This window comes from Bufo gargarizans, chromosome 1, assembly GCF_014858855.1.
Source record: "Bufo gargarizans isolate SCDJY-AF-19 chromosome 1, ASM1485885v1, whole genome shotgun sequence".
NCBI classification, from domain to species: Eukaryota; Metazoa; Chordata; class Amphibia; order Anura; family Bufonidae; genus Bufo; species Bufo gargarizans.
The window spans coordinates 384,387,109-384,412,525 of record NC_058080.1 but is presented as its reverse complement, the minus strand read 5'-3'; the positions used below and the strand labels follow the sequence as shown (position 1 = coordinate 384,412,525).

The 25,417-nt window shown below is 42.6% G+C and overlaps 1 protein-coding gene across 6 annotated transcripts in view; it reads left to right on the top strand.

Annotated features, from left to right (window-relative positions):
* The window catches only part of HOMER3 (homer scaffold protein 3), a 154,488-nt gene that overhangs the window by 93,559 nt on the left and 35,512 nt on the right, over positions 1–25,417 (top strand). For all 6 annotated transcript variants that reach the window (XM_044270508.1, XM_044270475.1, XM_044270483.1 and 3 more), the window contains 4 exons: positions 6,051–6,207; positions 6,282–6,413; positions 7,756–7,863; positions 14,875–14,996. In XM_044270508.1, coding sequence (XP_044126443.1) covers positions 6,051–6,207; positions 6,282–6,413; positions 7,756–7,863; positions 14,875–14,996 — 519 coding nt within the window. The remainder of the gene's footprint in view (positions 1–6,050; positions 6,208–6,281; positions 6,414–7,755; positions 7,864–14,874; positions 14,997–25,417) is intronic.

Sequence of the window (25,417 nt, the reverse complement as noted above, 5' to 3'; positions counted from 1 at the left end):
AAATTTTTTATTTTTTTTTGGGCACAAGTTAGCGGAAATATTTTATTTATTTTTTTCTCACAAAGTCTCCCTTTCCGCTAACTTGGGACAAAAATGTCAATCTTTCATGGACTCAATATGCCCCTCACGGAATACCTTGGGGTGTCTTCTTTCCGAAATGGGGTCACGTGTGGGGTATTTATACTGCCCTGGGATTTTAGGGGCCCTAAAGCGTGAGAAGAAGTCTGGAATATAAATGTCTAAAAAAATGTTACGCATTTGGATTCTGTGAGGGGTATGGTGAGTTCATGTGAGATTTTATTTTTTGACACAAGTTAGTGGAATATGAGACTTTGTAAGAAAAAAAAAACAAAAAAAAAAAATTTCCGCTAACGTGGGCCAAAAAAATGTCTGAATGGAGCCTTACAGGGGGGTGATCAATGACAGGGGGTGATCAGGGAGTGTATATGGGGTGATCATCCCCCTGTAAGGCTCCATTCAGACGTCCGTATGTGTTTTGCGGATCCGATCCATAGATGCGTGGATCCGTAAAACACATACAGACGTCTGAATGGAGCCTTACAGGGGGGTGATCATCCCATATAGACTCCCTGATCACCCCCCTGTAAGGCTCCATTCAGACATCCGTATGCGTTTTGCGGATCCGATCCATGGATCCGTAAAACACATACGGGCGTCTGAATGGAGCCTTACAGGGGGGTGATTAATGACTGAGGATGATCAGGGAGTGTATATGGGGTGATCACCCCCCTGTCACTGATCACCCCCCTGTAAGGCTCCATTCAGACGTCCGTATGTGTTTTGTGGCTCCGTAAAACACATACGGGCGTCTGAATGGAGCTTGACAGGGGGGTGATCAATGACAGGGAAGTGATCAGGGGGAGTCTATATGGGCTGATAACCCCCCTGTCACTGATCACCCCCCTGTAAGGCTCCATTCAGACGTCCGTATGTGTTTTGCGGATCCGATCCATGGATGCGTGGATCCGTAAAACACATACGGGCGTCTGAATGGAGCCTTACAGGGGGGTGATGAATGACAGGGGGTGATCAGGGAGTGTATATGAGGTGATCACCCCCCTGTCATTGATCACCCCCCTGTAAGGCTTCATTCAGACGTCCGTATGCGTTTTGCGGATCCGATCCATGTATCCGTGGATCCGTAAAACACATCGGAATGGAGCATCTGAATGGAGCCTTACAGGGGGAGGGGGGGTGATCAATGACAGGGGGGTGATCAGGGAGTCTATATGGAGTGATCAGGGGTTCATAAGGGGTTAATAAGTGACGGGGGGGGGGGGGGTGTTTTGGTGCTACTTTACACAGCTACCTGTGTCCTCTGGTGGTCGATCCAAACAAGAGACCACCAGAGGACCAGGTAGCAGGTATATTAGACGCTGTTATCAAAACAGCGTCTAATATACCTGTTAGGGGTTAAAAAAAATTGCATCTCCAGCCTGCCAGCGAACGATCGCCGCTGGCAGGCTGGAGATCCACTCGCTTACCTTCCGTTCCTGTGAACGTGCGCGCCTGTGTGCGCGCGTTCACAGGAAATCTCTGCTCACGCGAGATGACTCCAATCGGCGTTAGTGTGACCTGGGAGAGCCGCCGCAATGACTCCTTTCGGCGTTAGCGTGGCGGCAAGCGGTTAATAGCTTCATGCATTCCCCATGTAATAACAATTCTGGAGCATCCAGTCTTATGGCTCTATGTTGTGCCATTCCTTCATTCATAACTTCTAGTAGAAATAATAAATTGCTAGCAGTCTGCAGTAAGGGTACTGAGGGGTGGTAACCAGTTGGGGGGGTGTACCTGCACAGACTGACTCTATCAAATCAGTGCTGCCATTTTCAGACTGTGCAGGGACACCCCCAACTGGTTACCACCCCTCAGTACCCTTACTGCAGACTGCGAGCAATTTATTATTTCTACTAGAAGTTATGAATGAAGGAATGGCACAACATACAGACATAAGAATAGATGCTCCAGAATTATTACATGGGCAATGCATGAAGCGATTAAAACGGGCATGTCAGGAGAGGGGACAGCGGTCCTCTTTAAGTTTGAATAAGACTCATTAGGCTGGGTGCACGTATATCAGTTGTGCCCGGCACAACTGATAGATGTGTCTGTGCATTTTACTGACCAGGTCTGGTGTCTATAGACTAAAGCGCTGGATAGAAAAACGTAGCATGTCATGTTTTTCCATCCAGTGCTATTTGACATCCGACATCACAATTGACGTGCCAGATGAATATGAACAATCCTATAGATGTCTATGGAATCGGTTCTATCCTCAGTTTCTCTCCGGCATGGTGTAGAAAATGGGATCGGAAGGGATATGTGAAAGGGCCCTTAGGGGCGATTTAATTACAGTGTACAAATACGTTACATGAAAGGTCAATGCAGAGAGCTTTCTACTGCTCTTTTTAAACCTTAGCTTACAGCCATGACAAGGGAGCATCCTCTACGTCTGAGTAAAGAGGATTTCACCATGGACAAGGCTTCTTCACCATAAATGAATCTGTGGAATAGTCTACCTCAGGAGGTGGTCGCAGCAGGAACAGTTGATGATTTGGATGAATTCTTAGACCTAAATAACATTAATGCTTATAAAAATGGGTAGCGTACCCCTATCCTTAATTCACATCCCCTCCCATCTCTTGTTTGAACTTGTTTTTTTTTTTCCAGCTGTGCTATGTAACCATCTACCATAAGATTTACTATGGAACTCTCTGCCACAGGATGTTCTGATGGTTGAGCCAAGTTCAAGAGGGGCCTGGATGCCTTTCTTGAATGTAATAATGTAATACGTTTTCTGGAGAGATGATGGTGATCCAGGGATTTAATCCAATTAACATATTTGAAGTCAGAAGGAATTTGGGACCACCTCATAAGGGATTGTGCCTTTCTCTGGGTCATCAAATTAGACAGTTTCGACTTGAAGGACCAGTGCCTTTTTTTCTCACCACAGCTTTATGGTAGCTTAGAATTAAGCATTTCCAGGTGGATATGTATAATATAGACCTTATCCCGGTTGCCATATCTAATGACTATGGTCCCTCTATTTTCCCCCCAAGCATACCTCTTTACAGAATTGTCACACTGCATAAGCAAATATCAGTAGTATTTTTGCATCTTTATTACCACTTGTGTGGCCAGCTCATACATGACTTTTTCACTATGTTTTACTCAGTTTAAAAAATGTTTTGTGAAGAAAAAATGACACCCGGGTATTAGGCCATTGTGGGCCAATAAGTTCATACTTGGAAAACTGGTACATAAAAATGCCTCCAAGCAGAATGTAGCTACCTAGACCTGCACCTCATTGTATTACAAGTATGCCTGCTTGTCAGGGCATGATAGAGGACATTGAACTCTGCCTATATACAGTGTAAAAGCTTTCAGGTTCTGTGTTCTGTTTTCTATGGTCTGTTCTGAGATCCTAGAAGTGTGTGAGGAACATCAACATTATAGTACATCTCGCATTCTTCCCTCTTTACCATATCTCTTGCTCTTATTTTACATGTGTGACCAACAGATGTGAGGTCTGATTCACACATAAGTGATTCCCATCTGTGCTCTGTCTGTGCTCTCCATGAACAGCACACAGATGCATATTAAGAGGTCCATATTTTTCTGTGGGAAAAACAGTTGCTTGTACGATTTTGGTCTGTTATGTGGACAAAACATGCCCATTCCATTCAATAGGCCAGTGAAAACTACGTACAGCACACCGATGCCATCCATGTTTGGTAAGTTTTTCTCTGATCCATTGTATAGAAAATTGATAAAAAGTTTGTAAAAGAAAAAATGGTTGATTCAAAAAATACTTTGATGCGTCCTGGACATTTGTGGATGCAGATTTTGAATGGAAAATGGACACTGATGAGTGAATACCGTATTTTTCGCCCTATAAGACGCACCGGCCCATAAGACGTAGCTAGGTTTTTGGGGAGGAATATAAGAAAATAAATATTTTTAACCAAAAGTTGGGTTTGGAACTAATGGTGGTCTGTGGATGGCACTATTACTGGGGATCTGTGGATGACTGGCACTGTTATGGGGGGATCTGTGGATGACGGGCACTGTTATGGGGGATCTGTGGATGACGGGCACTGTTATGGGGGGATCTGTGGATGACTGGCACTATTATGGGGGGATCTGTGGATGACGGACACTGATGTGGGGGGGATCTGTGGATGACGGACACTGATGTGGGGGGGATCTGTGGATGACGGACACTGTTACAGGGGGGATCTGTGGATGATGGACACTGTTACAGGGGGGATCTGTGGATGATGGACACTGTTACAGGGGGGATCTGTGGATGATGGACACTGTTACAGGGGGGATCTGTGGATGATGGACACTGTTACAGGGGGGATCTGTGGCTGGCAGACACTGTTACAGGGGGGATCTGTGGATGATGGACACTGTTACAGGGGGGATCTGTGGCTGGCAGACACTGTTACAGGGGGGATCTGTGGATGATGGACACTGTTACAGGGGGGATCTGTGGCTGGCACTGTTACAGGGGGGATCTGTGGAATCTGTGGATGATGGACACTGTTACAGGGGGGATCTGTGGATGATGGACACTGTTACAGGGGGGATCTGTGGCTGGCACTGTTACAGGGGGGATCTGTGGCTGGCACTGTTACAGGGGGGATCTGTGGCTGGCACTGTTACAGGGGGGATCTGTGGCTGGCACTGTTACAGGGGGGATCTGTGGCTGGCACTGTTACAGGGGGGATCTGTGGCTGGCACTGTTACAGGGGGGATCTGTGGCTGGCACTGTTACAGGGGGGATCTGTGGCTGGCACTGTTACAGGGGGGATCTGTGGCTGGCACTGTTACAGGGGGGATCTGTGGCTGGCACTGTTACAGGGGGGATCTGTGGCTGGCACTGTTACAGGGGGGATCTGTGGCTGGCACTGTTACAGGGGGGATCTGTGGCTGGCACTGTTACAGGGGGGATCTGTGGCTGGCACTGTTACAGGGGGGATCTGTGGCTGGCACTGTTACAGGGGGGATCTGTGGCTGGCACTGTTACAGGGGGGATCTGTGGCTGGCACTGTTACAGGGGGGATCTGTGGCTGGCACTGTTACAGGGGGGATCTGTGGCTGGCACTGTTACAGGGGGGATCTGGCTGGCACTGTTACAGGGGGATCTGTGGCTGGCACTGTTACAGGGGGGATCTGTGGCTGGCACTGTTACAGGGGGGATCTGTGGCTGGCACTGTTACAGGGGGGATCTGTGGCTGGCACTGTTATATGTGTGCCATCCACAGACCCCCACCCCTTAACTGTGCCATCCACGGATGTTATCCACAGATCCCCCGCCGCCACTCCTGCCGGCATTCTACTGAAGCTGTTAGGATGTACAGTACTATAGGGAGTGAGGGGCATGTGTAATCACTTTTAATTGAATAAGACATTTTATATTTGTGCAGCACTGGAGCGGCGGGGCTATAGTACAGTGACTGCACCGCCCCGCCGCTATTGCCGACCCCCAGCTCCTCCCAGTCCCTCCCCCTCTCGCTCGTACATCGCAGACTGCAATGTTAAATTGTCAGCATTCGCCCCATAAGACGCAGGGGCATTTTCTCCCCATTTTTTGGGGGGGAAAAGTGCGTCTTATGGGGCGAAAAATATGGTACATCCTTAAAGGAGTTTTCCAGATTTTTGATGTTGATGGCCTATCCGAAAGATGGGTCATCTATATTACATCAGTGGGGTCCGATATTCAAGTGCATGGGAGCTGAGTTGTAATATGCTGTAATGGTCGCTAAACTATGGGTGGGTGGAGCGTCTGCTTCAAGAGTCTCCCACTTTTTAGTTTCTGGTGCCAGCAACTGCCCAAACAGCTGAACGGTTGGGGTGTCGGCCCCCAACAATCTGATATTGATGGCCTATCTGGAGGACAGATCATCGGTATCTGAAAGCGGGAATACCCTTTTTACACAGATATTGTTACGTTAATGTTTGTAGAAGAATTATAATAAAACATACTTCTCCATCTTTTTTTTTTTTTTTTTTTTCTCTAGGGAACAGCCCATTTTTAGCACCCGAGCCCATGTTTTTCAAATTGATCCCGTCACCAAAAAGAACTGGATCCCAGCCAGCAAACATGCCGCTACGGTATCATACTTCTTTGATGCCACAAGAAATGTGTATCGGATCATTAGTGTGGGCGGCACCAAGGTAATGCACCCTGGGACATGTTTTGGAGAATGTAGAGTTTGTTTTTTCTGATTGTGACCAAATTTATTTCACAGGCTATTATCAACAGCACTATTACTCCAAACATGACCTTTACAAAGACGTCGCAGAAATTTGGACAGTGGGCTGACAGCCGAGCAAACACAGTATATGGCTTGGGCTTTGCCTCTGAACAGAACTTGACACAGGTAAATGAAGAGTACCCAAAAAATTACATATGATGTCTGCAAATCAGTAAAAGCAGGCATATAGAATTATCAGAATTTCTAGTAACCTATAATTTGTTACTTACACTTTATTGTACATGAATCTACAAAAATAGGCATAGATCCTACCTCAGTGGTGTACTAACAAAATGGAAGAACATACTAATTTTACTGTGCTACATTATTATGTATATGGTAAAGTTAACAGGGATCCTTAGTGTCTTCTGGGTCACGTGAAGTATTCCTCTATGCAGTGATGTCTTTGGAGCAGATTGGTTGCAGTATAGAGAGCCAATGACCTATTCAGATATACAAATCTGAAATGAATATAAAACCACTAAGACCCATTTTTCTGTATGTGTTATAAGGGTGACCTCACACATTGCCTTAAACAAAAAAGCTGCAAGCGGCAGTTTTTTGGACCACAGTCAGAAGTGGATACTGCTGTAAGGAGAAGTAGAAGTCCTTCCTTTTGTATTTCTCATTCACTTCCGATCCACCTCTGGTTGTAGCTCAAACATCAAAAACTGCCACAAAAAGCTGTAAGTGACACCAGCCTAAGGGTGGAGTCATACACAGCTTTTTGTAGTAAAAATAAAAATGCCAGGGCACAAATTGTGTGTAAAGGAACCCTAAGGAATCCCAAACTATTTAGGTAAGACCACACAGCGAGGTTGTATCGTACAAGCTGTAGCGGGCTTAAAGTGTAACTGTGATTCCTTTTTTTATTTTTGTAATGTATAGGGGCAGTGATATTGACCATTTTTGTTATATACTTTAATAACTGAAATCGTACATTTCTATTAGAAAAATAGCTCTAAAGTGGGCCATTTTGAGCCTTGGCAACTCTCCTCCGTCTTCTGTTTTACATAAGTCACTCGGTGAGGCGCAAGTCTCCACAGTTATGTAAACAGAAGACGGGGGCGTTACTAAGGCTCAACATTTTTCTAATACAAATGTACAATTTCAGTAATTCAAGTATATTACAAAAATGGTCAGTATCACAACCCATGTACATTACAAAAAGAAAAAAAAGAATGACAGTTACACTTTAAATTAAACTAATTAGAACCGCACAGTTCAGTCGGTCTGTATTGTTAATGGCCCTGCATTACCCACAACACTGCTAAGCAGACTAAGCAGCGTGGTCCTAATTAGTTTAATGAGAGCCCACTGAAACCTGCACGCCGCGCAGTACTCTACCACACCACTGTTGTTGTACCCCAAGACTAAATTGAATTTACTTTTTTATTGCAAGAAAAAGCATTGTAGAAAGTGATTGTGAATCTGTAGGGTTTCATCAGCCATGGTCTCCTGTCTGTAGTTTGCAGAGAAGTTCCAGGAAGTGAGAGAGGCTGCCCGACTGGCAAGAGAGAAATCTCAGGACAAAACCGAACTGACAAATCCAGCTCTCAATATCACCGCACAGCAGGTAAGGCCATGTTCAGATCAGCTCTAGTCATTCACATAGTCAGAGGAGCACAACAATGAAAACAGCGGAAGGGCCTGCTTCCCATCACTGAAATGATGGGAGATGAATAGACCTGGTCGGGTGTTTACTTTTATAGTGGGGGAAAAATTTAAGTCCTCAATTAAGTCCGCTCGTTTTGGCAGAATCTGCAACAGAGGTCCCTAACGGAGCTTCCAATGCAGATGTGAACAAGTTCTAAAGCAGCCTGAGTAGGACAAGTTTAAATCAAGTTAAGGGTTGACCATGTAATACATGGTCTCCAGAGAATTAGACAGACACCCTACTGATTTCAGTGGGCATTGTTAAAGGGAATCAGAGGACTGTGTAAATCATGTCCCATGATCATGTGCGACTCGTGTAAATTGTTCAGGAAAAAAATTTAATTATAGATTATTTTATTTTTTTTGTCTGTTTATCTTTCATGTTATGCTCTTGGCATGGAAATTATTGCCTACCGTGGAGCACCATTTCACATAGGGTGTTTTCTAATAGTGACGTGTTATTTTTATTTATTTTTTTCAGTCTATGATTGCATGATAAATGCAAAGATTGGGCTTGGCAAACCTAACACAATTGTTAATCATGTCAAACTCCTCCTGTGTTTATGGCACTTTAACCTTAGGGTTTATCTTATTTCCACATGCTGCTATAGTTCACGGTTTCATTTTGGCTTGTGTAGAAGCTGAATTGTTTGTATGATTATTGCTTCAGAATACTTGCATACATAAAATTGTATGATACAGTAGTAGAGCGACAAGCAACACTTAGCTTTTTTTATGGGTAACATTAAAAGGGTTTTCCAAGATTTTATAATCCTCTAGATAGGTCATCTGTATCTGATCAGTGGGGTTCTGACACCCAGGACCCCTGCCGATCAGCTGTTTGACAAGGCACTGGTGCTACTGTGAGTGCCACAGCCTTCTCCATGCTCACCATTGTTAATATGAATAATGACGAAAAATGATGATGGTATAGCAGCTCAGCCCCAATCACTTCTATCAAACAGCTGATCGACGGGGGACCCACACTGATGAGATACTGTGACCCATCCTGAAGATAGGTCATCAGGATAAAGTCTCAGAAAACTCCTTCAACAATATACACTATATGGACAAAGTATTGGGAAACCTGCACATTAAACTTACAGAATTTTATGGATCATTTCATTCTAAAGCTATAGGTGTTAATATGGCGTTAGTCCCCACTTTGCAGGTAAAACATATTCCACTGGGAAGGCTTTCTACAAAATGTTGTTGTGTCTGTGGGAATTTTTGCCCATTCGTCCAGAAGAGTGTTTGTAAAGTCAGACACTCATGTTGGACAATAAGGCCTGGCTTGCACTCTCCATTCTATTTCATCCCAGAGGTGTACGATAGGGTTGAGATCGGGGCTCTGTGCAGGCCAGTCAAGCTCTTCTGCACCAAACTCACCCAACCATGCCTTTATGGACCTTGCTTTGCGCACTGGGGAATGGCTATTCTGGAACAGAAAAGGACCTTCCCCATACTGTTCTCTTCAAGTTAGAAGCATTAAGATTTCCATTGGCTGGGACTATGTGGTCTAGGCCAACCCCTGAAAAATAACCCCATACTGTTATCTGTCCTCCATCAAACTTTACAGTTGGCACAATGCAGTCAGTTAACATTCTCTTAGCATTTGCCCATCCGATAGAGAAGTGTGATTGATCTCTCCACAGAACACATTTCCACTGCTCCAGAGTCCAGTGGCAGCGTGCTTTACACCACTTCATCTGACACTTGGTGATGTAAGGCTTGCATGCGGTTGCTTTGCCATGGAAACCCATGCCCAACCCAAGTCAGCAGATTGTTGGTGTTTCTTACGCACTATGCGCATCAACTCTGACTTTACGTGGTCTGTCACTATATCATACCGCCCAACTTTGTAAATGAACAAAGAGGGACACATTGGGACAATTTTTTTATTTATTTTTTGCACTATGCCATGCCTCTAACTCCGCCCAAAACATAACTATATACCGAATCCCACCCAGTACCCTTAATGCCCCACATAGTAATTATTCCCCCTTCGTGCCACCGCACAGTATTTATGCCCACATTGTGCCTCCTTCACAAATTGTGCCCACATTGTGCCACCCAGAATTGTGCCCACATTGTGCCCCTCACAGAATGTAAAAAAAAAATAAAGTAAGGAAATTGACATGCACTCTATATTTGGTTTTTAAAGATATTTATTGTTGGATATTATACAGAGTTTTTATTCAATAAAGATTTTTTTTAAAATGTTAGGGTTTTTGTTTCATTTGTTGGTATTGGAATTAGGGTATTGAAAGGTGTGATCTGAAAAGATTATTAAAGTGTGGGGGGCTTGGTGTTGGTATTATCACCCAAAATAGTGAGGTAGGGATGTGATGGAAATATTGATAATTAGTTGTTAGTTGATAATTAGGAGTAAAATGATCGATAGGTATGTGAATTTATAATCGATGGAAAATATAATCGATGTGATATAGATGATGGGAAGAGATGAACAATGAGTTCGTAGGTTGAAAAAGATAATGAAGGATATAACAATGTAGATCTTAAGGGTATAAAAAAAAATGGTAGTGGAAGTGAAAAAATATATGGTATATACGTATAGAATATATAAGGGTAGAGGTCCAATGGTGTCTGAGAAATTTAATGTCTAGGAATGTCCAAGGAATAGTGTCCAAGAAATATACGGAAATTGTCCCAAAAATATAAGGAGGTTGTCCCAAAAATATAAAAATAATGTGTATTTAAAAATTAAAACAGAGCTGGGAAAGGATTTGAAGTTAGTCCAGTATTGATAGTCTTTGCAGGTGTTATGGCGAGCATAAATATAGGGAATACTTATCTGCCGTCAGGGAGTGTTCACTTTGTTTTATTGCTGGTGGCGTCCCACACAGCAAATAATTGTACTCGCCCTGCGGTCCGAGTTTGATACCTGTTTCGGTGGAGCAATAGTCGGTATGGTCTTCCTGGTGGTTGGTTTTGTCCACACTGTGTGTTGCGCGCTCTTTCCTCCTCGATCAGTGTCTCACGTGATCTACCACGTGGTAGTTAGCCGTTCGGTTGGTGAATTTTTCTTCGTATCCCAAACTTCAAAAATTCGCAAAGAGTTTCCTATGTAGTTGCGATGATCTGGGGTCCTTTTAGCAAGGCGTGGGTATTGGTGGGTAGTTTCAAAATATAATGCCAAGTTGCCACCAGGGAGTAATCTGGGAGAGCCACTATTACTTCTGTAAAAAAAAAAAAAATGCCACATACGTATCTTGTTCCTAGCAGCAGCAGGACATCGGCTGCTCTAGCCTGTTGAGGAGGAGCCGAGGCTAACTGTTAGCCGGCCCCGCCCACCACACAGACCAGAGGTGTGGAGAGCCGGCAGGAATGATGAAGCGGCTCTCGGCTTCCTATGGAAGCAGGGACAGCTGCCAGAAAGCGGGACATACCTCCCCTGTAACGGGGCAGCCACTGTCCCGAGGTATGCTACATGAGTTATTTGGGTTCCTAAACACTTCCACTTTGCAGTAATACCACCCATGGTGTAATATCTAGGGGGAAGAAATAATTGTTCTAACAGTAGCTTCCTATTACAGGACCACTCTGGAATTCAATGAGCTCTTTAGAATGAGCCGTTCTTTCACAAATGTCTGTAAAGGCAGACTGCATTCCTAGGGGCTGGATTTTATACACCTGTGGCAATGGGACTGAATAAGACAATGATTAAGGTGTTTGTCCCAATACTTTTGTCTTTTATAGGGTATGATCTTTATTTTGATTTGGTTTCATACATTTCCATTTTTTTGTGAGTTTGCTGTATGGGTTTGACCACACGGGGAGTATTTTCCACAACAAAATTTCCGCTGTGGACTTGGCTGCATACTTGTTGAAATCTATGCTGTAGATTTGCTGTGCAAAGGGTGAAATTCAGGGTGAGTATCGACAGCATAATAAAATCCATACAACAGTTCAATTTATGCTGCAGTATGTGGATGAGATTTAAGACCTCAGCCACTTTGCTGGTACTATAAAATGATGCAGATTTACCGCATTCAAATTCAGTGTATCTGTGCAGCATCAACGTACTCTATTACTATACTCCCTCTCATCCTAAGGCCTTATTCACACAGTCAGTGTTTGGTCAGTGATTGTGAACCAAAACAATGGATTGGAGGCTACCCAGACGTAAGGTATAAGGGAAAGTTCTGCTCCTGTTCTGTTTCTGACCTGCACCTGGTTTTGGCTCTAAATCACTGATGGAAATCACTGACCGAACACTGACTATGCGAGTAAGGTCTAACTCATGGTTATTTCCTTCCTCCTGTTGAATTGTGTCTGCGTGTACTTCCTACACCCACCTAAAGGCTTACTATAACCCGATGGACACTGGCAGTACCACAGGCAGACTGGCAGTGTAATATCCTGGCATTCAGTCATCATACGATGTGCCAGACGCTGGAGTAGCCTACTGGATTAACCACTGCCATCTCGGGGCATTGAACAGATGGAAGAAAAACTGTTGGTTTTAGACAAGCTGTTACATGATTATTGCCTTGGAACCTCAGATCCGCACAAAGCTAAATGAACAGGAAACATGATGTTTAAACAAATGTCATTATTCATCTGAAATATTATATCTGAAACATTTATATTTGTAGTGTGTACCTAGGCAATGTAAGGAGTAGTGTTAGGGCATTTATGGGTCACCACAAAACTGGGCAGTGGAGGCAGAGCTGGCGACAATACTGTACATGGTGGACTATTAATCACAATTATAATTATCTCCTAATTATTTCTGCTTACGGACTTGCATGTTATTATAAGGAAGGTTATGTGTAATAGAAATGGCTAGCAAATATCATCTTTCATGAAGTGAGAAGATGTCACGTTGCTGCTGCCATGAGTGTGGGGGGAAGTATGGGGAAGCATCCATCTTTTACATATTTAAGTACACAGACTAATCAATTTCTCACAGCCTTGCCTGTCAATTCCTTTCCCTAATGTCTTTGGCTCAGCTGTGAAGTCCACGTGAAGCTCTTAATTTAGCCTCTCTCTGCCTGCAGCCACTTACCAGTGTTGACTGGGTTAACTATTAAGGCTATTTCCAGAGAAAGCTCTTAAAGGGAATGTATCACTGACTTTTGAAACCAGATAGCGACACACATCCTTATTTTCCAGTCACTTTTTATGTTCTGATTGTAGATTCTTTTATTTCTTGAACATGATTTTGGGGCGGCCATCTTTCCTGAACGGTTATAAACATCACGTAAAGGTACACTTTACAGTAGCCATATGGGCTACAGACACAATGGACAGGAGCTGAATCATTGACTTCTATGGGAGCGTTTTCCAGGCATGGTCGCTATGTGTTCATACAACTGTGTGTGTGTATATACTGTATGTGAATGTATATATGTGTGTGTGTGTAATATATATATGTATATAATATTTTAATCATTTCTTGTCACTCTAATCCTGCCTGCAATGATAAGCAGATAACTGTGGTAAAATAATCTGCATTAGGCTTAGTGGCCAGTGCAAAAACTGTAGGATTTTACGTTTTTTAATACAAATATTGACATAGAAAATAAAAAAATGGCATCATCAAAAAAATTTAAATTATATGTAACATAAAAATATGATTTAAGCAATAGGTCATTTTCTGATACATATCAACTTATCAAGAGATTCATGTTATGGTAAGACTGACAGATTTTCATATTACAGAGATCTGTGTTTGTACTCTGAAAACCATTGGCGTTCCAGATAAAGCATAGTTTGAAAGGGAGCTGGGCACAAGTGTCCACTGGATGGCTTCCTGCCAGCTTCCTCCCACCTGGTGTCTCCCTGTTGGCGTATAGGGGCACACCTGTCAATCAAGTCAATCTGGGCATGGGGGAGCTACCCTAAGGACACATCTCTCCCTACCCAAACTTGGGCTGCAGCATGTCAGAGTAAGGGCTCATTCACACGACCGCATGAATGGGTCTGCATCCGTAGTTCCGTTCTGCGTTCCTCGCAAAAAAGAGAAATCATGTCCTATTGTCCGCAATTACGGACAAGAATATGTATTTTTTGACATGTGCAATTTGCAGACCGCAAAAACACTACGGTCGTGTAAATGCGCCCTAATAAAGATTCAAAGGTGACATGACAGGGCATCAAAGTTTGCGGACACGGATCCGCAAAAATATGGATTGCATACGGAAGGCATTTTGTGTGCAGTACGTATTTTTGCGGAACAATAGACTTGAATGGGGCCAAGGACCACATTTTGCAGACAATTATAGGACCTGTTCTATCTTTTATGAAGACATACAGAACGGACATACAGAATGGGATTTTGCAGTCCCATAGAAAAGAATGGGTCTGCATCTGATCTGCAAAAATGCGGATCGAATGCAGGAAGAAAAATATGGTTGTGTGAATAGCCCTAATTCGTATATCTTTGTAATGAGGGAGCCTGTGGCTATGAATGCGTGATTCTCCTGCCAGGTTCTGTTTAACTGCCTGCTTCTTCCACCTCATGCACTGTAGAGTTTCTGCCACAGTGGCTGCCTGAAACTGCTGTTCGTGGGGGGGGGGGGGGTGTTGAGTGTCAGCCCCCAATATCTTTAGCCCAGAGAACCTCTTTAAATATCTTTAACCTAAAATGCTGCTGCATTATGGCTGTGTGAAACTGACCTAAATACAAGTATATCAGACCTACATGAGGAAAACTGAATGAGATGGCATCTTTTTAGGCCTATGTTATATTTTCTATGCTGCCCAGACACACAGCAGAACAATATTGACGTCATGTGTTCACTAGGGCATTGTAATGCCAGTTAAATGCCATCTTATCAGCATATATGAAGATGTGAGTTTTGTGGTTAAAAAGTCATTTCCAGTGTGTCAGGAATTTTTATATCCTTTTTTTTGACGAGGAGTTAAAAGGTCTTTAGTTCAACATCTTTTTTTTGCTCTCTAGATAGTACCTTCTCCGATCATTAATAACAATGGACCAGGAGATGAGAAGCTCTTCAGGAGCCAGAGTGCAGAGATGGAGTTCAGTACAGAACGAGAACGGGTGAAGAAGATGTTGTCAGAAGGGTAAATACCATATATATACATATTTCAGTATCTTGTCCGAGGATAAGAAGTATGCTAACATTACAATTGTGTTCTTTATAAAGAAAGCTATAGCTGCTCATTAAGTATCAGACAGACAGAATGTGTGTTCTGGGATACCATGCATGTTCCAGCAAACACAGTCCATGCTCACTAAATTAGGCTACTTTCACACTGGCGTTTCTGGGTCCGATTGTGAGATCCATTTCAGGGTTCTCACAAGCAGCCCAAAACGGATCAGTTTAGCCCCAATGCATTCTGAATGGATAAGGATCCATTCAGAATGCATCAGTTCGCCTCCATTCCGCTCTGGAGGCGGAGACCAAAACGCTGCATGCAGCGGAGCCAAACGGATCCGTCCTGACTTACAATGTAAGTCAATGGGGATGGATCCGTTTTCACGGACACAATATGGTGCAATTGAAAACTGATCCGCCTCCCATTGACTTTCAGTGTAAGTCAAAACAGATCCGTTTGCATTAGCTATTTATTTTTGTTCATGGTAATGCAAACAGATCCGTTCTTAACAGATACAATCGTTTGCATTATAGGTGCGGATCCATCTGTGCAGATACCAGACGGATCCGCACCTAACGCAGGTGTGACAGTAGCTTTATGTGTTGTCCAGTAGCAGTTTCAGGGAGTTTGCCATGTAAGCTCCGTGAAACTGCTCCTGGACAACACATAAGTCTACTTTCACACCTGCGTTAGGTACTCTTTTAGGTTCAAAAATTCTATAGCTTCATATTCTTTTAAAGCCCTTAGCAAAATATAGAAAACAGTACAACATTTGCTGCTTTATTTTTTATTTTTTTATTTTTTAGGTCAGTGGCTTTTTTCAAAATGCAGAATGCTCTGGGTTCTGCCAACTTTCCCCACAAGCTTCTTTTACAGGACTTCCACAATGCTAATAAAATGTGTACATGTTACAAAGCAAAAGAAATGCCACTAAAAACACTTGCAACTTAAAGGGGTTATCCGACCCCTGAAATGCGCTGCCATATGGCCAAGTCCCTCACATACAATGTACTTACCTGGCACCTGTGATGCTGCCGCTGCTTCTCACCGTGCGTGGATGAAAACATTCGGGGGGCAGGGGGGGGTTGGGCAGCCAATAGCAGGCGGTGATGGGGACGAGCCTCCCTGGCTCTCCTTACTCTCTCCCCCCCCCCCCCCAGATGTTTTCATCCGCACCTAGGAAGAGGCAGCAGTGGCCATGTGGGGAACAGGAGCAACATGGGTGCCATGATACCATGTAAGTAAATTTTGTGCGAGGAGCCCCCATATTGGGGTCATTTCAGGGGTCGGATAACCCCTTCAAAGTTGTTTTAAAATTCTGACAAAGGTCCGACACCCAGCACCCCCACTTATCAGCTATTTTTAGCCACCAGTGTCAGACCTCCACCGATCTGATATTGATGACCTATCTGGAAGATGGGACATCAGTATCTAAAAGGTGGAAATCCCCTTTAAAGTGCTCATAGGTTTAGTTTAAAAAAAAAAAAAAAAAAAAAACACTCTGTAAAAGAGGGATGATTTCTTAGATTTTATGGATAAGAGAATAAGGGAAACATTATACTGATACTTTATAGGGAGACTGTAGTCAAAAGTTAAAACTTCACTGAAGTTACATACACTCTATACGTACATAGGCTTCTTTCACACTAGCATTAGGCTTGTCCGGCAGGCTGTTCCAGCACGCTGTGTTTTTTGTCTGGCCGTCAATCGGCATGTTTGCCATGCTGCGGCCACATCTCCCAGATGTCCCCTATATTGTGAATGGGGCCGGGACGGACTTCGGCAGCAGATGTGCGCAAGCGTTAGTATGGATACGGCAGGCTGTTCCCCTGCCGGACAAGCCTAAAGCTATTGTGAAAGAAGCCTTAGTTTGAAATACATGACATCAGTGGTTCCAAAATCCCCTCTGTGCTTTTATATGCTAAAGCTGAAGTTTATCAGAGGATTTTCCTATGCAGACTTCCAGGTGCACATGACAATGCCTCACAAAAGTCGGACTATTGTGGCAGACATCACCAGGAACTGCAGCACACAGCGGTTTGTGTCCAGCCGATCCTCCACATTGTCTGCTGGAATGCCGCCAGATATACTTAATGAGACCGGCGGGCATTCCGTCGGCATTCGGCAGTGCCGGATCTGGTGAATTCGGGCAGGCTGTTCTCCACCGGAACAGCCTGCCGAAATTCACACCGCAGGTGTGAAACCAACCTAATGGCTTAACAGCCCAGCCTAAAAAAGCTAGAAAAGAATTCTTTCACTGTACTTAAGATCTAGCATAGAAGCTATATACTATAGACAGCTTTGACCTTCCTAACCCAGACTAGGCAATCTCAAACTGCGTCAGATTTATGACAGTGTTTGCTGGGTGATAATTCTGGTACAACTTTACATCACCTATTTGGCTTAATTTACAAAAAAAAAATAATAATAAATCTGCCAAATTGTTTCTGCGTTTTTCACACGCATGATGTTGCATTTAAGCCACACCTCATTTCCCACAAGGCTATGCTACTTTCCAGTAAGCCGCACACCTTGATGGAGGAGGCAAAAAAAAAAAATTTATGATGAATAAATTAAGTTGGGTGTTGCCATTCTCCTCAGTGAGTCCCTTCACACTTGACACTGTCCATTCAGTGTTTTCAGACTGTGAAGGGGCATATATTATTGAATACAAGCATTTACTAAAAATATGTTTGGAGAGCTGCAGGTCCCTTTAAAGAGAATAAGTAGTCACAAAATGATGTACAAAATCCCGGTGGCAGGTTCCCTTTAAAAGATATGTAAAATTCTGCAGTTCTCATACTGGCCACTAGGTCTAGTAATATGTCAAGATTTCCTGTTACATGGGCCCTCAGAGTCCAACAGAGCAGGCAATTATTGGGGACTATCTGTTTGTTCCCAATAATTGCCTGCTTGTCAGAGGAGGTGAAAGCTGCATATGTAGCAATTACTTCCATTGCATGGGGATGAGGGATCGGTACTGCAACTGCTGGGCAGCAGATCTCAGTTTAGACAGCACGATCTCCTGCCTAGAAACAGTCTAGGTGACTGCATCAGCAATGCTTTCACTGCGTTTGCTCGTTCATCAGGTAATTGCCAGCACCTTTACACATTGCAAATATCAGTAATGAGCATTCATAGGTATGCTCCTTCCTGATACTTGCCCCATGTAAAGGGCCTTTAACTTTTCAGTAGCTATCATTTTATTACCACAGGCAGCATTACGACGACTGATATCGCCCCTGTTTACACTCCCATAAAAGTTAATGAATCAACTCCTGTCCATCGTGTCTATAGCTCATGTGGTTGCTCTCAAAGAACAGGAAGTATTGACATATTTAAGGTTAGTGATGGAGGAAAATCTGCCGGGACAGTTTGCGAACGCAATCTAATGTTTGCTAACCGCAAGTTCGTGGCGGGTCCCATTCATTTTAATGGCAGGCGAACGTGAAAAACCTTCAGCTCATATTTGCAGCCAAGAGATAATTACTAAAAGTGCACAAATAGTCCCACAACATGGACAGTGACCTACCAGATGTATTATTCGAATTTGCGATCTCCATCGATTATTTTTTTTAAATGCAAAATATCGGCAATGTAATTTTCGCGCATGCGCAAATGCACTATACAGTACCCAAATGCACTATAAAGAAAGTATATTGGTATAGAACACCCCGCTTCAATCAGTTTTTTTGGGAGGGCAACTGGTATATCACACCAGTAGATATTATTTGTTCCAATAACTCTGAACAAGGGACTGAATACTAGATGACAGCTTTCCACGATCTTAAAGGGAACCGGTCACCGGGATTTTGGGTATAGAGCTGAGGACATGGGTTGCTAGATGGCCACTAGCACATCCGCAATACCCAGTCCCCATAGCTCTCTGCGCTTTTATTGTGTAAATTTTTTTTTGATACATATGCAAATGAACCTGAGATGAGTCCTGTATGTGACTCATCTCAGGGACAGGACTCATCTCAGATTGATTTGCATATGTATCAAATCGTTTTTTTGATACAATAAAAGCACACAGAGCTATGGGGACTGGGTATTGCGGATGTGCTAGTGGCCATCTAGCAACCCATGTCCTTAGCTCTAAACACAAAATCCCAGTGACAGGTTCCCTTTAAGATGCTTACTTACCCCCCCCCCCCCGCCCCCTTGGCCTCACGCGCCTTTTTTTGAGTTTAAATAACTGCCACATGTGAATGTGGCTTTATGTTGTATATTGTCCTGATGAAAGGGGGCCTTCCGCCGCTGAAACGCGTTGACTGAAAATAAAAAAGTATTGTGTTAACAATACCTACCTGTCTCTGACTCCTGCTGACAGCACCATCAAAAAGGTTCATTCTATTTCTTCTCTACAATAGAACAGCCTTTTGCTCTTCAGCCAGAATCGGAGGTAGCTCCATGTCCAACTGTTAACCCTTTGATTGCTGCAGCCTGTGCCCACAGCATAATCATAGTGTATTTCCCCTCTGATTGGGTAAGTCAGCAGTCAGCCGTGGGGACTTAGAAAGGACCCGGTACTGTAAATTCAGTAATCCTGTGGTTAGGACACCCTGTGCCATAGAGAAACAGCATAATGCATAATGTATTAGCAAGGAGTATGCCAATACATTACATGTAGTGATGAGCGAGTTTACACTTGTGAGAGAGCGTCCCCACAGCTCTGGACACTCCCTCTGCCAGCAGATTACTGTGGCCACACATCTCATGCGGCCTTGGTAACGGTGCATGCGCAAGATTACCAAGTATCAGTGCATGCGTGATGTCAAAATGAATCCACATCAACAAATATGCACAATCACTGATTCGGATTACCAGGCAGATCATTTGTGCAAGCGCCGATACTCGAACTTACAGCTCATGTATGAGAATTCGTGGCTGCATGACGTGTGCGGCCATGTTAATCTGCCGGCACCATCGCAGACAAACAAATCTATTCACTCAACCCTATTTGTACAGGAAGTATAAAATAATTTTGTAACAGTAATTACTTAATAGGATTTTAAAAAACAATAAATATTGTACATACATTACGTAAAAGCAAAAACAAAGAAACTTGTGTACAGTATAAAGTAAAAAAAAAGCCATGTCAAAAATTGTCTTTTCTATATTTGACTCAAAAAAGTCTATAAATTCTAAAGGAATTTATTTATACACTCAAACAGCACCAAAAAAAACTAATTTCTACTGTATAAATGCCTCATACAGCCATGTTGGTGAAAAAATATTCAAAAGTTATTGCTGCTTTAAACATGGTGAGGCAAAAGCTGAAAAAAAAATCTGCTGGTCATGAAGGGGTTGAATATAGATAGGGATATAGAAATGTAAAAAAAATAAATCAAGTTCTAAAAATAAAAAATAATAATCTGTTTAGCATAGAAACTTTATTTTCTGATGACAGATTCCTGTCTTGTATTTCCTTTTTGACTTTGTATCCATTTTGATGCTCTGTGGCTTTTCTTATAAGTATATATATTCCATTTTGTTCATACATATGTGATAGTTCTAATATTACGATTTATTTTCAGAATGTTCATGGATATGTGTTGTATGGAAGATAATGAAAGTGTTTTATTGTCCTTTGTATTCATTCCTTCAGGGACACTTTTGGAGATAGTGGAGGTTGAGGCTATAAATCAGTGCAGCAATTCTAGGAAAAAGCACAGCAAAGTTGTCCTACAAGGACATGGAAAGAAAGGCCATCCTCCTCTGTATAGTGCTATACTTTACTGGCAGCTTATGCTAACCTACAATACATTCCATGCCTATATACACTCGCCTAAAGAATTATTAGGAACACCTGTTCTATTTCTCATTAATGTGATTATCTAGTCAACCAATCACATGGCAGTTGCTTCAATGCATGTAGGGTTGTGGTCCTGGTCAAGACAATCTCCTGAACTCCAAACTGAATGTCAGAATGGGAAAGAAAGATGGGCTACAACAGCAGAAGACCCCACCGGGTACCACTCATCTCCACTACAAATAGGAAAAAGAGGCTACAATTTGCACGAGCTCACCAAAATGGGACTGTTAAGACTGGAAAAATGTTGCCTGGTCTGAGTCTCGATTTCTGTTGAGACATTCAAATGGTAGAGTCCGAATTTGGCGTAAACAGAATGGGAACATGTATCCATCATGCCTTGTTACCACTGTGCAGGCTGGTGGTGGTGGTGTAATGGTGTGGGGGATGTTTTCTGGGCACAATTTAGGCCCCTTAGTGCCAATTGGCCATCGTTTAAATGCCACGGGCTACCTGAGCATTGTTTCTGACCATGTCCATCCCTTCATGACCACCATGTACCCACCCTCTGATGGCTACTTCCAGCAGGATAATGCACCATGTCACAAAGCTCGAATCATTTCAAATTGGTTTCTTGAACATGACAATGAGTTCACTGTACTAAAATGGCCCCCACAGTCACCAGATCTCAACCCAATAGAGCATCTTTGGGATGTGGTGGAACGGGAGCTTCGTGCCCTGGATGTGCATCCCTCAAATCTCCATCAACTGCAAGATGCTATCCTATCAATATGGGCCAACATTTCTAAAGAATGCTATCAGCACCTTGTTGAATCAATGCCACGCAGAATTAAGGCAGTTCTGAAGGCAAAAGGGGGTCCAACACCGTATTAGTATGGTGTTCCTAATAATTCTTTAGGTGAATGTATATTTATATAATGTATAGAGAGAGATTTGGGGCAGCTATGGCCACAGTACACAAACATGTGTGCATTGACGCAGCTAGCGGGGGTGGGGAGGGGGCAGTGCACACGGAACATATGCCCGGGGTTCCTGCTGGTTTATTTTCAGGATATCTTATAACCTCCAGGCCCAGTTTTTTTAGTGTTCTTTATAAACACTGTGGTGTAGGACGATATTAGTATGATGGGGTTAAAGGCGTTGTCACAAAACGTATTCTACATTTTCCACACCAGCAATACTTTTGTAATTGCATGTAATAAAAAAAGTAGCATAGCCACTGAGTTATTCAATAAAATGTATCTGTATAGCGCCACCTGCTGTTTCTTTTCCTTATTTTATTTTTTTGTCAAGTTTCTGGTTGAACGTGCTCAGTTTAAATCTTCAACTGTCATGAGCCATATGTTCTGTTAGAAGCTGTGACAGTTACAGGGAGAGAGATGCAGCAGAAAGGACACACCCTTTAAGCTGGCAGTCTGAAGAGAATCTAGCAGAGCACCCATGTGAGGTACAGGGCTGATTCTAGCTTTGTTAGAAAGAGATTGTCATGTGCTATATGATGGCTTATATTAATTTTTTACATCAAGAAAAAGGTTTTCTACCGTGTAAGCCAGTAGTAAGAAGTCTTGATGCTCAAGAAGAGAAACGATATAAAATATGGCTAACTAAAATAAATATTATAAGGAAAGCTTTTGAGGCTCCTTGTTTCTGGCCTAAAAAAGGGACCTCAGTCTTGAGAGCTTGCCTTGTATCATCTATTTTAGTTAGCCATTAAAAGGTATCAAACTACAATATTTTATATTGTTTCTCTTTTTGAGTGTTAAGATTCATTTATTTTATTTTACTTTTTTACATCGGTCATGGCATAATCCCTTTAAGGTGCCCTTACACTTTAGATAGCTGTCAAATGAATGCTTTCCATGTTATGTCTGTATATTGGATCCTCTTTTCTTTTATAGCATTGTACATTGCAGTTAGAGAGCTCAGAAAGGGGGGGATATGACCTAAGGGTGCGCCCACACGAGCTGGCATTGATGTAGCTCTGATTCAGCCGCTGTGCTTTTCTAATGGATTGTTAAATGGCTATTATTATTATTATTATATATATTTTATAATTTTTTTTTAAAGGAAAAACTGCAGTTTTTTGTGACTGAAACATCTGCTACCCTGCAAAACCATATCAATCATTTAAAAAAAAAAAAAAACGCATTGTCAATACCGCCCCATGTGCTCTCAACCTTAGAGCTGCTTGACCTGTCTGTTTTTGTTGGCCATATTATATGGGTGTGATGGACAGACTGCAGGATTACCTGACCCGAACTCGCAGCATGATGGCTATGCATTTGTCTTTTCAGCATACTTCAGATTAAGCATTGAAATGATTATCCATAGATTTACAGTCACACTTATAAAATTACTGAAAATGTGTTAGTGTAACCCAGATTTAAGGCTTAGTTTCACTACCATCTGCCACAAACCAATTAAAATACCCAGTAATTATAGAGGACTCGGTGACACACTTCGGCGCACTCATATCTTAAAACGCTATGCTCTGAATATTAACCCATTTAAGCTTTACAATAGGGGTGATGGTAAAGCAGACTCCACATGCCTACTGTCTTGTAGTGTTAGATCGTTGGGATACAGAGAGCTCAATCACGTGCATTTATGGAAAAGATAGAAAGCCTGATCATTCTCTATTTTCGTTTCCAGGGGGGTAATATTTGGTTATTGCCTTCTCTACATAAATATATGAACTATCCTTTGATCAAAAATGTGATTTCTGCTCCAGGGCTTAACCCTATATTGTTATATTTATTATTTTGTTCTAAGGTTCATCAGACTTGTAGATCTTGGCAGAATGACTGGTCAGTGTATTGAAGCTACATATTCATAAAGCTGTGTATTAAATGATGTGGACACTAGTACTATTTATGGATAATGTACAGTATGTAGTAGTATTCATTGGACTCTGATTTCATTGCATTGGTACTGTGATTATTTTACATCATTATTAATATGACTGATATATTATGCACTGTAGTATGGGGCTAGTCATTTAATTTCATGATTATTAATTTGATTGTTCCTGGCGTTTTTTTTTTATTCCATATTTAAAGGGAATCTGTCATCGGCGACAACTTTATCCAACTGTTTGCAAAGTCACAATAATAATAAAAGCTTTTGCTTTTGTTGATCTGAGGCTCCGTTACAAGTTAGGATACTTCTTAATATGTAAATTAGTGCATTGGGGGCATCACCATTGCTCCTGTTGTACCTAAACTCCACTCATTTGTGTGTTTAGCACCTCCCTTGCTGTTTTGAATGACAGAACCAGGCAGTGGCAAAGCAGTAGAGGGGCTGGTCAAAGAAAGGATTGGCACTTAGGTGCAACAAGAGGTATGGTAATGCCCTCATTGCACCAAAGGCCTAATTGGCATATTAATAAGTATAAGTTATGAACAGAGCCTCAGATAAACAAAAGAAAAATAGCATTTTAATCAGAACGACAGCTATGTGTCTATGCAAACAGCTGGATAGGGAGGTCACTGTTGACAGATTCCCTTTTAAATTCTGGATCCACCAGTGAAGTGACCATGCATTCCTATATTTAAAATTGTAGCTTCATTGGTTTACAATGCCAGCTCTCCAGTTTAGAACTGATGAGGAGATGCCGCAGTGGAGGCAGAACTGCTTGGCAAGCAACTGTTGGAAACGGAAGTCTCACCTATAAAGCTCCTTTGCTACGATGGGCACCACCTTGCAGATGTGGCTCCGGTGTAACAGTTACCATAGAACCTGATCTTCCTCTTGTAAACTTTGAAGAAGCAGATAAGTCAATGCAGCTACAATTTTAGTGACAACCCGACACTGGTCACAAAACTGTCGCGGCCAGGATCGCAGAGCCATCACATTATAGCGATGGTCGCGTAGAAATGCTGTTTGGAATTTTTGCAAACATGGTCACAGCAAACATGCGTATCGTGCTGCAGCTCCATTCATTTTTATGGGATCACTGTTACACTGCAATACCCCTGTGATCCTGCCCAGTACAACTGTTGTGCGGCCATTGTCGTCACATAGCCATAGCTTACAAAGTATTCTTACAGTGTCTCAGACACTACTGGTTGTAACTCGCCATACATGCTCCTTGTAGGAGATTGCGATAAATCAGAAATGCCTTATTTCAAACAAGATGACAAGTTCTTGTCATCCTGTGATGCTCTTCATAGTCACTGGGTAAGCTTTACTAAACTAAGTGTCATGTGCCAGATTTGGGGGTCCATTCACACGTCCATGAATGTGTCTGCACCCGTTCCGCAATTCTGCAGAACGGGTGCGACCCATTCATTCTCTATGGGGCAGGAATAGATGCGGACAGCACACAGTGTGCTGTCTGCATCCACATTTCCGGATCGCGCCCCTGATCTTCCGGTCCGCGGCTCCGGAAAAAAATAGAACATGTCCTATTCTTGTCCGCAGTTGCGGACAAGAATAGGCAGTTCTATGGGGGTGCTGGTCGGGTGTACTGCAGATCCGCAATACACTACGGATGTGTAAATGGACCCTTATGATGTGTATTAGACATGTTTTAATGCCTCACTAGATAGTTTTGAAAAGAAAAGGGTTCAAGGTTCAAAAATGTTATGCTGTATATTGGTATAAAGTA